Raw genomic sequence first — 14,611 nt, 5'->3', positions numbered from 1 at the left:
ATATATATATATATTAGTACTTAAAAGGTTGTCAGTTATTTAAGTTTTTCATTTTATAATTTTATTTTATTTTATATTTTATAACTGTCGTTGAACAGCAGACGACTCAATTTTGGGTTTACGACTACTAACGTTCAACTCTGTAGTCTTTTAATTTTGAACCAATTTAGAAGACAAGGAACCTGTTGGATCACAGAAGTATGATTTGTTATGGGAACTTGGAGGACTTTGTGACTAGACAGATTTAAAGCTCATCAGTTACCATTTACTACACGGCGAGTTTTCCTCCGACCGGGATCAAACCTACCTACCGGGCTATCCCGGCCCTTAAGTTTCCTTATTATTTTATAATTTTTTCATTTTATAACCGCCGTTGAACAGCCGACTCAATTTTATGGGTTTACGACTACTAATGTTCAACTCCATAGCCTTGTAATTTTGAACCCAATCCAGAAGACAAGGGAACTCCTGGATCAAGTATTGGGAGAAATCTGCCTTCGTGGAAGACTTCTTGATGGAGCTAACCCGCATTTGCGTTAAATGGAGAGGAAGACTACGAGAACCCACCAGGGTCAGCCCGACAGCAAGGAGATTCTAACCCGTAATCCGTTTTTCACACTATCTTCTCTACTATTATGATTTGCTAAAAGGTTTCTTAAATTAAAAATATTTTTACTAGATTTTTTTTTTTTTTAGCCAAATGGGAATCAATTCACATTTTTCATTCGATGATTAATTATTGCTACTGAAGCTTTCAATGTAATTCTCGATGATGAAATATTTACATCATTCATTTCCTCCTAAATCTTTATAATAAGAGAACAAACAAAGAATGTTCTTTTCTTGCGATATGCGTCATTTTGTCTCACGAAATTTTCTCACCATTGAAGAAAATGTCACAGATTGTGTAAAAATGTAACGACTATTAGAGAGGAGATAGTGCGAATTGAGATTTATAATTCGTAAATCTTAAATGAGGTAAAAAATAAATAAATTAAGAAGTTACCAGAGAATAAACAGTTTCACAAAAACTTTCTTAAAAAGAGTTGCCTAAAGGAAATGCAAAATAAAATATTAAAAAAATGCCTGCGTCATCTTAAAAAGATTAACAGTTGTTGTTTGGGAATTCATTTCAAGGTCATTTTTTATATTTTACCAGAAACTCGAAATAAAATAACAGTTTTTGAATAAGATAATTTTATCTCTAACTAATATCAACTATTAAACTTAATCTCAACTAAAAAGATTCTTAAGACTGATTCTAATCTTGGAAATATTTTTGGATTGCTGGCTTACGGTTAAATGAGGATGATTAGCTTGAACGTGTACCACTCATAATCATAAACATGATTATTACTAATAATCATGACATGATTGTAAAAGGGCGCGTTTTCTTATTAGTTTACCCAAACGCAGAAGTTTTCAGTTATTTTTTTAAACCCTTTAAAAAGGTTTTTTTTTATAGTTAAGAACTTAAAGAACTTTAGATTGTTTATCTGTATGCATTTAAGAAATAATTTTTTTAAATATCATTTTTATGTCTCAAAAATCATTTAATGATTTTTTTTTTTGACGTTGGTAATTTTAATGAAACAAAATTTAAGTATTTTTGTTAGTTTTAAAATGCAATTTGTAGTTATTTATGCAATATAATGTATATTGTAATTATAGTTATTTTCAGTGTCAACATAGTGTATAAATCAACGAACTCAACGATTTCAATGAAACAAAATTTAAGTATTTTTGCCAGTTTCTAACTGCAGTTTGTAGTTATTTATTCAATGTACTAGATTTTTTAATGAAATATTATAATAATAAAAAATTAGGTTTTTCAAGTATCCTGAAATGATTTTTAAAAAATTTAAAACGAATTGCATTCAATAATATTATTCATAAACTTGCCTTTGACATTTTTCTTTACATTTTTTTCTTTTGTTGAACAATGCGCAAAATAAAAAACACTTTAAAAAACTTTTGATCTAGTGATCGGATTTTCACGCATAACACTGTAAGAAATTCTGGATCAAATTACGGATTTAGAATTGGGAGCCTCACCTGCAAAATCTGTTTTTATCAAATGTCCTTTATTGAATTTATCTGAATATAAAATATTTAAACATGAGCGATGAACTTATTCAAATAGAGCTACAAGTTAGAAATTATCACTGATGTCATTTTTAAAATATGCGGCAAACTGAATTGCATATAGTAAAATTTAAAACAACTAGGAGGCTTCGCCCCCTGCTCGCTAGCGCTCGCCAACCCCCGGAACTGCTTTCGCAGTTCAATTAGAAAATGAAAAAACAGACGGAACAAAGAAATAAAGTAATTTTCAGAATATTACAAAATGTTCATAGTGTTCCATATTTACATAAAAGTAATTATAAAATGTAAATGGAGTATATCTTTGAGAAAAAAAATTTGTTCGCCTTATAGTCAATGGCGACTGTGAATTTTGCCTTATACAAAATAAGTATTTTCCAAAAAAAAGTTATTTCTTGAACACATCCGCCAAGGGACAAATTTATATTTTCTTTCAAAAGAGAGAAAGAAAAAAAGAATTATAGTTTGGTGTAAATTAAGATAGGAGAAGAATTGTAAAAACTTACACGTTATCGACATTATTTGCCTTTTTCTTCTGTTCCAGAACATCGAATGGAAATCGCGTGAGGTTGTCAAAAGTGTTGTGCAGGTGGCCATATATATTCTTTTAGTGAGCATCATTAAAGCTATGATTCACTTATGACGACATTTTAGGATAACTTTCTTTCCGGATATTTCATTCTTTTTTAAGAACAACTTCGCCGAAAAGGACATTTGGCGTGACACATATTTGCTTTTTTAGATTAAAAAAAAAGTTTTCTTTTTGAGTAATTCCACATATTATTTCACTGAAACTCCTTTCTTTATTTCTACAGTTTCAAGGGCAATGATAATCATTAAGCAAAGCCCAAATGTTAGTGCTGTGGCGTAACCACCACTATAAATATTAAATGCCAATTCACTAGTATATAAGACATGTTAACTTGATTCCAACTTGAGTAGCCTTTTGATGGATTAGCAGGGTCTTTAATTTAATCCCTATATTGGTGACCCGGACGTGATATGACTCGCCCAATTAGTCCACGTTAAACAGTAGATTTGTTCACAAAATAGCTCTCAAAAATCCAGTGAGGTAAATAAAATTCTCCCGGCCAAAAAATAAATAAAGAAAAAAAGGTAATAAGCGAAAAATTTTTAAATAATAAATGAATAGCATTAATCCTGCCAATAAATAAAGGAAGAAAAAAATAATGAACAAAAAAATTAAATCAGTAGTAAATAAATGGTATTTATCCAGCCAATAAATAAAAAATAATGAGCGAAAAAGATAAATAAATAGCATTAATCAACTAATGGTATTCGTTTATCGAATTCTATCATAGGTAAAAATATAGAAGGGAAGTAATGTGGCGTTACTAGCACTATGTAAATATTAAATACCAATTCACTAGTATATAAGACATGTTAACTTGATTCTATTGTATATTGTGGTACCTTTTGATAGATGAAGGTCGTTATGTAAATTCCCATGGAGCTCGACCGATTTCTGAAAAAGTTCCTATAAAATAGTAGTTCTAGAAAATTAATCTTTTCTAATCATGTGATTTCAATTTTTTTTTTACTTCGTGAGTTTTATTTTACATAAATTATTTTAAAAAAAATATTCCATTTACGTACCTTTTTTACTATTAATAACCATTTTTTGAACAGTTGAGTAGAATTGTAGAATTTGAATTATTTTATGAATTCTATGTTCTATTTTTTTAAACCATTAAATATTTTGTTTTATATTTAAAACACTCGTACATCTAAATACTGAATAAATCATATTTATGTAAGATCAATCAGATTGAAGCATGAACGAAAAACGTTGGGAGGTTGTTTTTACCATTTGTAGTTTTGAAATTCTTTTTTAAAAAATTATTAAATAGAACATTATGTTAAGAATATTTTTTTTCTAAGTTTTAAGTCAACCGGTATACAACTCTAGAACAGGCGTTTCCAACTTACATGAGGCCGGGGTCCACAATTAAAAACACAAATCAAATGGCGGGCCGCAACTTTGTCAAAATTTTATGTAGGACTCTTTTATGTTTGAAGGAACATTAAATATTACTGTCAGATTTTTACCAAGTTGTACAAAGCAAAAGTATTGAATTACAAATTAAAATAAGAAGTAGATTTTTAAAAATATTTAATTGTTATTAATAATATTTTTAAAAATATTAAATAAATAATAAAAATTTGGACGACAATAACTTTAATGTGCACCTATGTATTAAATAATTTATGTGCAACAGATATCTAATTATTAAGATATAAAACTTTAAAAAGGTTAGTATTAAATCTGACATAGTAGCATACAAAATGTTCAATGAGAAAATTGAGGTTACTTTGCTGCAACCTCTAGAGAATAGATATTTACATTTAAAATTTACAAATGTGTGTGTAAATATTTTCGTCCTAAATGAGTGGTTTCAAAAAGTTAAATCGGAGAATTTCTTCGAGAAAATTTCTGATACACACATGCTAAATTATATTCACAAAATACAAAAAAAAAAATGAAATAAAAAAAGAGCAACATACACAATTATTTTTGTATTTGAATAAATATTTTCTTGGATGCAAAACCTGAGAAATAATTTTTTTTGCACCGTTGGTATGTTAAATTTCACAGAAACGACGAAATTAGGTTTTTATTAACGAGAAAAGTATTTCAAACCCATATGTATATTTTGCGAAAATTGTCCATAAAAAATGACAAGTAATATATTTTAGTTCGCGGGCCACAAAAAAAGCCTCCGCGAGCCGGATGCGGTCCCCGGGCCGCCAGTTGGAAACTCCTGCTCTAGAATATAGAACCTTCGGAAATTTCTCTCATTAGGCTGGCCGGAATCAGAAACAGATCTTGCTCTTGAACAGATAAATCTGTAAACATTCTTTTTTTTTTCCTCAAGATTTTCTCAAAAACTCATAATTCTGTAACAACTAAAACTTTTCACACTTCTAGACAGAATTGATCTTTTTCCTTTCTTCTCCTAACACAATTTATTCACAAAGCAATATGCTCTAGTTTTTTTTATGGAAAATTTATAGTTTTTCTGTTAATATAATCTCTGCAAAAGCTTCCAGTTTGTTCCAATCCGGGAGTTCCCTTGTTTTCTGGTTTGGGTTCAAATGGCAATGCAAATGGGCCTGCTCTTCCTTTGATGTGGGTGTCTAGAAACGCTCTGATACATAGTGATGTCAACTCTTCTGCTTTGTATTTTATTGGATGCTCAGAGTTACCATTAGAAATAAAAAGGAAACAAATTTAATTATTCGTACCTATTAAAAAATATTCAAAACTTTAAGTAAAAGCTTGTCAAACCGATTAAAAAAATAGGTTTCAAGAAAAATGCATTATACATTACACTGTAAAAAAAAATCTGTAAATCTTTAACCAGTATTTGGTGCAAAGTTTCTCATTATCTCAGAGTTTAGTTAAATGAAACATCATTTTATTTTAGTTTCACCATACATTGTGAGGTGTGACCGATAAATACTTTCATGTTGCAACTGACTGCACTGAAATTTAGTAAAAGACACTAAACTTTGACGTTCACTATAAACTGAACGATATTTGTTAGCGACGCCATGTTTTCTTTACAACTCAGTCTGAACGACTGATGCATGTTGTTTCAAGTATCAACTTAGTTAGATATTTGCATCAATTAGAGTTCATTTCATTTATGTTGCCCTTTTAAATTTGGTGGGTGGTATAAAATGGTTAGAGGTATGTCATAAAATAACCTACTTACAGTAGTGTCATAAAATAACCTACTTTGAGCGCTTTAAAAATATCGAATAATGGTGCAACCTTCCTCTGCTTTTATAAAAGAAAAGAAAAGAATGAAAATAGCTGCTTTACAAAACACCTACTTTTGGTGCAACCGTCTACTGATATTTGAAGCTAGTGAAAATATGGTAAAATGGAGCTCAATTTTATGTAGCCAGCAAATGAATACCAACTTTTGGTGCAACGTGGATCGGAATTTTTAACAATGTTCAAGGGGGTGATAATTAAATTTAAGAAAAAAGTATACTGGTGGACCATTGCTTAGGACCAGACACACTATTGAGGATAACTCCAGAAATAGTGAACCAATTCAAGCGAAATTTTTCATGAATACTCACCAAACAGAGCCAACAGAAACAGTGGTGACAAAAGGTTAATGGCACGAATCCCAGAAAAGCAAAATAATCTATAAATGGTGACCTTTTGTGCGGGGTTTATAAGGAAGTATAATTATTCTTGACGACCAAACAAGTTTTATTCAGGCCATTTTATGGACAGATTATTTATTATGTTTTATGACTACCACTTCATTTTTAGACTTGAGGGTCTGAAGTAGTGAGCGAGGAGTGAGTAGTGAGGGAGTAGAGAATTGTAAATGTTTGCCGGAAATCTGGCTGCCCAGTCCATGCTCAGAATATCTTCGGCTTTAAAATATCCCAGTCCTATGTGTGATCGGGTAATTATTTCAATAAAAATGAATTGAGCCCAACGGCTCAGGGGATAGAGCGCTCACCTCCCAATGAGGTGACCCAGGGTTCGATCCCAGCAATAGCTGGTCGATTCGAATTCCGCACCCGGCCTGCACCGACCACAGTGCTGACGTAAAATATCCTCAGTGGTAGATGGATCATGGGTTAGAGTCGCCTTGCGGTGAGGCTAACCATGGAAGTTTCTCGTGGTCTTCCTCTCATTGTAACGCAAATGCGGTTTAGTGCCATCATAAAGACCGCCAGGACGGCAAATTTCTCCCAATATTTGATTCAGGAGTTTCCTTGTCTTCTGGATAGGGTTCAAAACTACAAAGCTACGGAGTTGAACATTGGTTGTCGCAAACCTAAAAATTGGGTCGGCTGTTCAACGACGATTATAAAATAAAATAAAAATGAATTGGGGATCGATAGTACCTCTTAAAAAACCTTAAAAATGTTCCAATAATGTTTTGTCATGGTTTGATGTGCTTTTGTTACTGTGAATGTTCGAAATGGGTAGTTGTTGACTTCTACGGGTGAATGTTGACAATCACGTAGTCGCTTTGGTAAAAGTCCGAAATATATACTACGTCTAGTTAACTGCCACTAACAGGTATGCCCTACATCAACGTTTTTTTTAGAGTCAAGTGCCACTGCCCAGTATGCATTTAACCGGCATTTCGACCCCTGATGTTTCTCATAATCTATTCTCAGCAGATATTAAAATATCGAATAAATATGATAAACTCAACGAATAAATTTATATCAAATCGGATATAACAAATATTTCGGTCATTCACCAAAATGACTATTATATGATTGTTGACATTCACCGGTGAAAGTCGACATTCTCTTGATATGGGTCATTCAGGGTAACATATTCATATAAAGTGTGACATAATCTGGATATTTATTTCTTGAGTTAACCTCAAAAATATGTTTTGGCTTAAAACTAAAAAAAAGTATAATTAATGTGCTTTAAAGGATTATATTAAGATTTCGTTTGACGAGCCAATTTCGTTGAGGACAAACATACCTTTTCAACTTGACGAAATCAAATTTACGTTTATGGATGATAAAAGTAACTTATGGTGATAGGGTATGCGATAGAGGCGTTAAGATAAAAAAGAAAAATGTGTGGGTGGGGAAATGATATTTTAATCTATTTCCGTTTCAAAAGTAAATTTTTTTTATCTCGATTTTTATCAGTGAAAGCTTAAATTTAACATCTGCCCAACATCTTGATCGAGCAAACAATAGACTGTTTCACAATATGAAAAAAAAAGACAAATTATTTTTTGTCTTGCTTTACGAATTGATTTTGGCGCCATTTGCCAAAGATTTTACTTTACCGATTCAATAAATTACACGCAACTATATTTCCATTATTTGTATTTTATATGTTTTATTTTATAACCGTCGTTGAACAGCCGACCTATTTTTTTAGGTTTATGACTACTATAGTTCAACCTACGTAGCCTTGTCATTTTGAACCCAATCCAGAAGACAAGGGAACTCCTTGGATCAAGGAAACTAATCCACATTTGCTTTACTGGGTGAGGAAAACCACGAGAACCTCCCACGGTTAGCCTCAGGGCAAAGGGACTCAAACCCATGAAACGTCTACCGCTGAGGATATTTCACTTTAGCACTATAGCTCGTGCAAGCCGGATGCAAAATCCATTATTTGCATATGTAATTTGTTAAATCTGTATCATAATAACGGAATTACTTTCTTAATTTGAGACTTATGATGTCTGCATAACGCTATATACAGAAACATATTATAATCACAATAGTTCTGGGGGCATTTGATTTTATATAGCGGTTGATTTTATAAAGCGGTATATTTATACTTTAAAAAAAAAGGGGCTTGAAAGTTAAACATTATAAATATAATAAAAATTAAATGAATTGCTATATTTACATTTATATTAACAGTTTTAACTTGCATTTGCATTTTGATTAAACATGAGCTGCATTTTTTTTTGTTAATTTTACCGAAATACCACCAAAATATGAACGCATAGCATCCTTTTAAATTGAACACTCAGCATCGTTCGAGATGTTTGCGAATTCCATCGAGTGTCGAAGATAAATTTGAGTGCATTTCGAATTTATAATGAACACTCAAATCTTTTCTGTTCAAATTGAACTTGTAATGGATGCAAATCTAACATTCATTTATAATTCACGAACTGGTCTAAAAGTTGTTCGTACTTATTCTGGCTCCACCTTGTTTTTTTGTTGACAGAATATCTATGGTTTATCTCATAAAAATAAGTAGAGCACTTAATATATTATTTACTGAATTTAAATTTGAATTTCTTTCTTTACCTTGGTGTGACTGCTTCATTCTTTGTTAAATGGGTTAACCGGTAAGTGATGATCATTTGATATTCTGTAACTTTCATTCATTCATGTGCAATCTTTTGTAACCTTTCACTTTCACAATGATTCACTCATGCAACATGTTTTGACAGTGTAATACTTCTATTCCCTTGCTTATTCCATTTTCAGCGGCTATAAATCAGCGATTTTATTAACAATTTTTCATTGTACTTTTTTATTTTTGCATTTAAATGTCAAAGATAACCCAGTCAGCACTGTAAAAAAAGTGTAGAGGTGAAATTGAAATAGCTATTCGAAGCAGAAAAAATATATCACTGTAGATGAAGTAAAAATAATGTTTTGTGAAGAATTTTTTCCATCTGCAAGATGCTAGGTTTTTTATTTATTTATTTTTAAATTTTCAATCTATGTATGCTTACTCTAATTAAATTCTATAGATAGGAAGATTTTTTTTGTTTAGATAACTATCTGATACCTTTCTGGAAATAATTCTAAAAGTAAGGTATTGCGCATAATTCGACAAAATGAATTAAAAAGATTGTAAATATTGATGATAAACTAACTAATTAATAATGTTGATTACACATTTTTAATGCCGTATTCTTTGTTGTTGTCATTTCTGTAATTTTAAACAACAGCTGTGAAATGGATACCAAGATTGCTCTAAGATTGTAATTGCACTTAAGTGAAACTGCTTCTGTGAACAAATGTCATAATATTAAAAAGGAATATTTCGACTTAGTTATTAAAATACCAGAAAAACATTTTAATTGTATCTGCGGGGTGAGAAATTATCGACTATGTCAACCTTCAACTATAAAAAGCTTCCCCAACATAGAATCGAGTTAACATGTCTTATATACTGATGAATTGGACTTGTATTTTTGTAGTAGTTGACACACAGCAGTACTACCTCACCAGAATTATAACCGTGATAGAATTCGATGAACGGATACTAGTTGATGTGAAAAGGCGGGAGAGCTGTACGTTGTGTGTTACGTTGTACGTTGTGTTTAATCGAGACTGAGTAGCCAACAGTGCGAGGAGGCGGGTAACGTCGCTGGCACTAGTAGCAAGTCAACTGTTAAATGTGAACCATCCATCGAAGTAGGCGATGTTAGATCGAAGTGGGCGTTACTGTCAAAATAGGCGTTTTCACATCAAGTCCGGGTCACCAATGTGGGATGAGAAGTTATCGACAATGTCAACCTCCATCTATCTAAAGGTACCCCAACATAGAATCGAGTTAACATGTCTTATACGCTAGTGAATTTGAATTGTATTTTTGTAGTAGTAGACACGCTACAGTACTAAAAACGATTGAGAAAATTAATTTTTGCATAAACAGACGTTTTAAAAGTTGTCTGTCATTTTTCAGCTGCTTTGAGCACTGCATTGGGACGATACCCCATTTCTATTAGAATAAGAGCAATAATGTGGTCCATTTCTCCTAACGCTCATATTCTTCCAATTGGGTACTTGCACTTCAAGAAGACCTGATATACCCACAATGACGTCATGTGACCTATGACGTCAGCGCCAGCAGATCGCTTATAAGCAAAATGGCGTCTTAAAGTTGTGCTAAGTTTCTTCACATAAGTTAGAACGTCAACTAACGTGAAGTGATTTAAATGCAGCACCGTATCACGTATCAAATATTGTTGAAAGATAATTCTTTCTCCTCTTTTACTTAACTTAGATTTATTATTTGTTTATGTATTTTTTGGAACCGTGATATATTTTTGTTTTGAGTACCTGACAACTTCGATGCATAATTAGTTTGTTTATGTGAAAGTATGTAGTTATTGTGAAAGAATCTTTTTGTAAGAATATGGAATGTATCATATAAGAGAACTGATCCTTGCCGGGTTTAGCTCACTCGAAATAGAATAGAAAGAACAGTTGCTAACGTAAACAAATTCAACGTTTCAACAACCAATCAAGATCGAGATACCCGCATACGTCACTTGCAGGCATAGGTATCCCATTGGATAGAAGTGATATCGCGACATTTTAGCCATTTAGGATGATAATTATGAATGTCACTGCATTTTTGTTTCGTTTTTTCCCCTTATCCAATGACAATATTCATTTTTCCATTGCTTAGATTCTTTTTTAATTTTCATAATATTTCATATAATATAATAATTATTTTTATCAGGTATTTTTGGAATATTATTTTACTCATACATTAAATATTTATTTTAATTACTATCCGTTTTTTATTAAATTTATAAATACAATTTACGATTCATAATTCTTTTTCTTTCCTTCAAAAAATTCTGATAAAATCTAGTTTCGAAAATTTTGAAAGGCATTATTTTTAAATTTTTTGAGGCTTCTTAGAGACCTTTTCTGATTTCATGCATTATTTTTCGACCATTTACATCCTAGTCCAACTTATAAGAAATCGTATAATTTTAAAATATTCCATGTTACCTTCATTCGATAGGAAATTAAGAAAATAAAAAACTATGAAAATTCAGAAAACTTGCTTTAGGAAAAAACTAATCCTTTAAAGGAGTAATTCCGAGAAACAGATGGAAATGTTTGAAGCAAATAAAGATGTCAATCAAAATAGCAATGTTTTATGCTCGTAGCAATTAACTTGCTCATTATACTGCTCTTGTACTCGAATCAACAGTACTCCTTTCGTTTCAAATGACATCTCTTTGCGATGTGTACCGCTTCTTCTGGAAGAGAGCGTTATATAAGTGGATGTTCTTTCAACTTTTTCATTTTATCACAAACATTTTTACTGATAGGTTATATCATTTCGATTTTAGATAAAATAATTTATTTTATGACCGCCGCTCAACAGCCGACTCAACTCTGAATTTACAATTAGCAATGTTTAACTCCTTAGCCTTGTCCTTTTGAACCCAATCCATAAGACAAACAAACTTTTGGATCAAATATTTTTTAATTTTATTTTATAACCGTCGTTGAACAGCAGACTCAATTTTTGGGTTTACGACTACTAATGTTAAATTCCGCTGTCTTGTCATTTTCAACACAATCCAGAAGACAAGGGAACTCCTTGGTTTAAGTATTGGGAGAAATTTGCTTTGGTGGAGGACTTTTTGATGGAACTAACTCGCATTTGCGTTTGCATGGAAAGGAAAACGGCTAAAACCTCCCATGGTTAGCCTGAAGGCAAGGGGACTCCAACCCTTGATCCGTCTACCATTAAGGATATCTTACGTCAGCACTGTGGTGGGAGAAAGCAGGATGCGGAATTCGTATGGACCAGCCATTGGTGGGATTCACCTCATTGAAAGGCAAACGCTCTATACCCTGAGCCATTACGGCTCCTGGATCGTGTATTAGGGCAAACTAGTCTTCGTGGAGGACTTTTTGATGGAACTAACCCACATTTTGCACTGCATTGGAGAGGAAAAACTAGCGAAAACCTGCCTTGGTTAGCCATACGGCAAGGGGGCTTAGATTACTTATTTGTTTTTACACTTGTTTCACTGAGTATTGCAACAATTCAAATTGATTCAACTGTTCAAATCGATATACAAAGCCAGAAATTGTTTACGATATTGCCACAAACTATAATTTTTGAAGAAAAAAAATAGTAACAAAATTTATAAATCCATACTTTTCTGAAATAGCTAATTTAAATTGAACTGATTATTGAAAATAACGCTTGTTTTTTGTTGCTCTTTTTTTTAAATCTTCTTATTTAAAGACTGATAGCAAAAATAGAATGATAAACATTGTACTCGTCTTCGAGTTCAGTCTATGTCTGACTTTAAGAAGGAAAAAAATTGGGTTTATATTTAGCATGTTCAGCTAATAAATGGTTTAAAAATACCCAAGTGTTTTCAACGCACTATATCATTTTAAGATCACTTATTTAAAGAAAAAGGAATTATTATCAAATCAAATTATGGCGATTCAACAAAAATGCGTATTTGTCAATACTCTCTGATTAAACATTCGAGATTTTAATACACTTCTTCTGTGATTCATCTAATGTCAAACAGATTGTACTTTATTCCCTTAGATTTTGACGTGTCTGTTTTTTTTTTCGTCAAACGTGTCCTTTTTTTACCCTTACTTGTTAAAAATCACAAATATGCCTAAAAAGAATTAAAAATTATAGTCACTATACATACACATTAATTATAGTCCCTGACTAAATTATTAGACGCTCTGAAAGATTCAATGTAAAATCTTATTTATCAGGTGATACTCTATACAGATTTATTGTTTTTACGCTACTCAAGTCGTGTTTACTTTCGTGTATCCAATTTTTGATTCTCAAAATATAAGGGAGGTGATCTGCTGTATGGCTAATTCCAATTAATTGTTTCCTAATAGTTTAGCCAGGGGAGTAGAGGAAATTTTAGCCCCCCCCCCTCCCTAATGTTAATTTAACTTTTTTTCTCCCCCATTGGCACCTAAAAAATCGTATTTTTAATTTCTTTTTCTGTAGGATTATTTCGCTCAAGTTTTAAATTTTGTCCTTTAAAATTCTATAACTGGTGTAAAATTTTGTATAATAATACTAAATTCATTTTTTTAAATGATATTATTAAAGTAGCAATAAGATGTAACTATAAAAATTTATTTATATTTTATCTTTGGAGAATCGAGTTTTGTAATTGTGTGAGAAAATGATTTGATTATAGCTGTTTGGTTATCTTTAGAAAAATTTTAGACATTTTTGATTTAAAAAAAAACTTCTATATGATTATTTTCTGTAAGAAGACACATAAAAAAATTTAATAATAATTTCTTAAACTATTTATGATCCATTTCATTAACACTATTCTACTAATCATTTTCGTAAAAGCATATAAATAGCCATTCAGCCAATGGGTAAATAATGCTATAAAAGTTTAAATATCCAAAGCCGTACCGAATGGTCGGAAGTATCTCACTGCAAGTAACGAAACTACTGAAGTCGCTGCTTTTTTTTGTACTTTGTAGTGTGCTAATTTTGAAAAAAAAAAGTAGTTTAGTGATTAGTACGATACGGAAAAACAGTTTGTAGCGATTCCTGACAACTACGGTTAAAGTTAGTTTAGAGAAGAAACACGGTTCTAACGCAACTCATTTTTCGAATTAGATGAGTACAAATCTTCGCTTGTCCGTCAGTGGATGCAGTGAAAATGACACTGTAGCTGTAGTTGAGTGTTAATATAAATTGCGTATTTTAAATCACGTATAACTGACATTTAAATGAGTCATTATGAAACATAGATAACGAATCACTTTAGTCACACTTTTATATGCGAATGCATACTCGTGAATAGGACTGGGCGATATTAGAAATTATGTATCGTGGTGCATCGTCAGTTTTGCATCGCGATATAGCGATGTATCGCAATCGGTGAATGATCGCACAGCTTCCTCCAGGCAGCTGGCAGCACATTGGTCTACTGCTACAGGTGTACAATTGTCGGCTTCGTCAATTCGTCGTCGTCTGCTGCGCCGTGGATTGCGTGCAAGGGTGCCATTATACAGGATTCCCCTCACGGCGGATCATCGACGGCTGCGTCGGCAGTGGGCTCTTGAGCACAGAGACTGGCGAGCTGATTGGCACCAAGTTGTCTTTTCAGATGAATCACGCTTCAATTTGTGGACCCATGATGGCCGTGTTCGTGTTAGACGTTATGCCGGTCAACGCTGCCTTCCTGAGTGTATTATTGAACGACATAGTGGTCGAACACCC

The 14,611-nt window shown here is 32.2% G+C and overlaps 1 protein-coding gene across 2 annotated transcripts in view; it reads right to left on the bottom strand.

Annotated features, from left to right (window-relative positions):
- Positions 1–14,611, bottom strand: part of LOC107449752 (guanylate kinase) — a 39,831-nt gene that overhangs the window by 20,984 nt on the left and 4,236 nt on the right. The window contains exon 1 of one of the 2 annotated variants that reach the window (XM_016065391.4): positions 2,610–2,744. The exons of the other annotated variant lie outside the window; for it this stretch is intronic. Coding sequence (XP_015920877.1) covers positions 2,610–2,724 — 115 coding nt within the window. The 5' untranslated portion in view covers positions 2,725–2,744. Of the gene's footprint in view, positions 1–2,609; positions 2,745–14,611 lie in introns of those variants that run through there. 2 annotated transcript variants of the gene reach the window in all.

This window comes from Parasteatoda tepidariorum, chromosome 2 (assembly GCF_043381705.1).
Source record: "Parasteatoda tepidariorum isolate YZ-2023 chromosome 2, CAS_Ptep_4.0, whole genome shotgun sequence".
Classification (NCBI taxonomy): Eukaryota; Metazoa; Arthropoda; class Arachnida; order Araneae; family Theridiidae; genus Parasteatoda; species Parasteatoda tepidariorum.
Note: the sequence above shows the minus strand (reverse complement) of the source record. Positions and strands in the feature narration are given on the sequence as shown.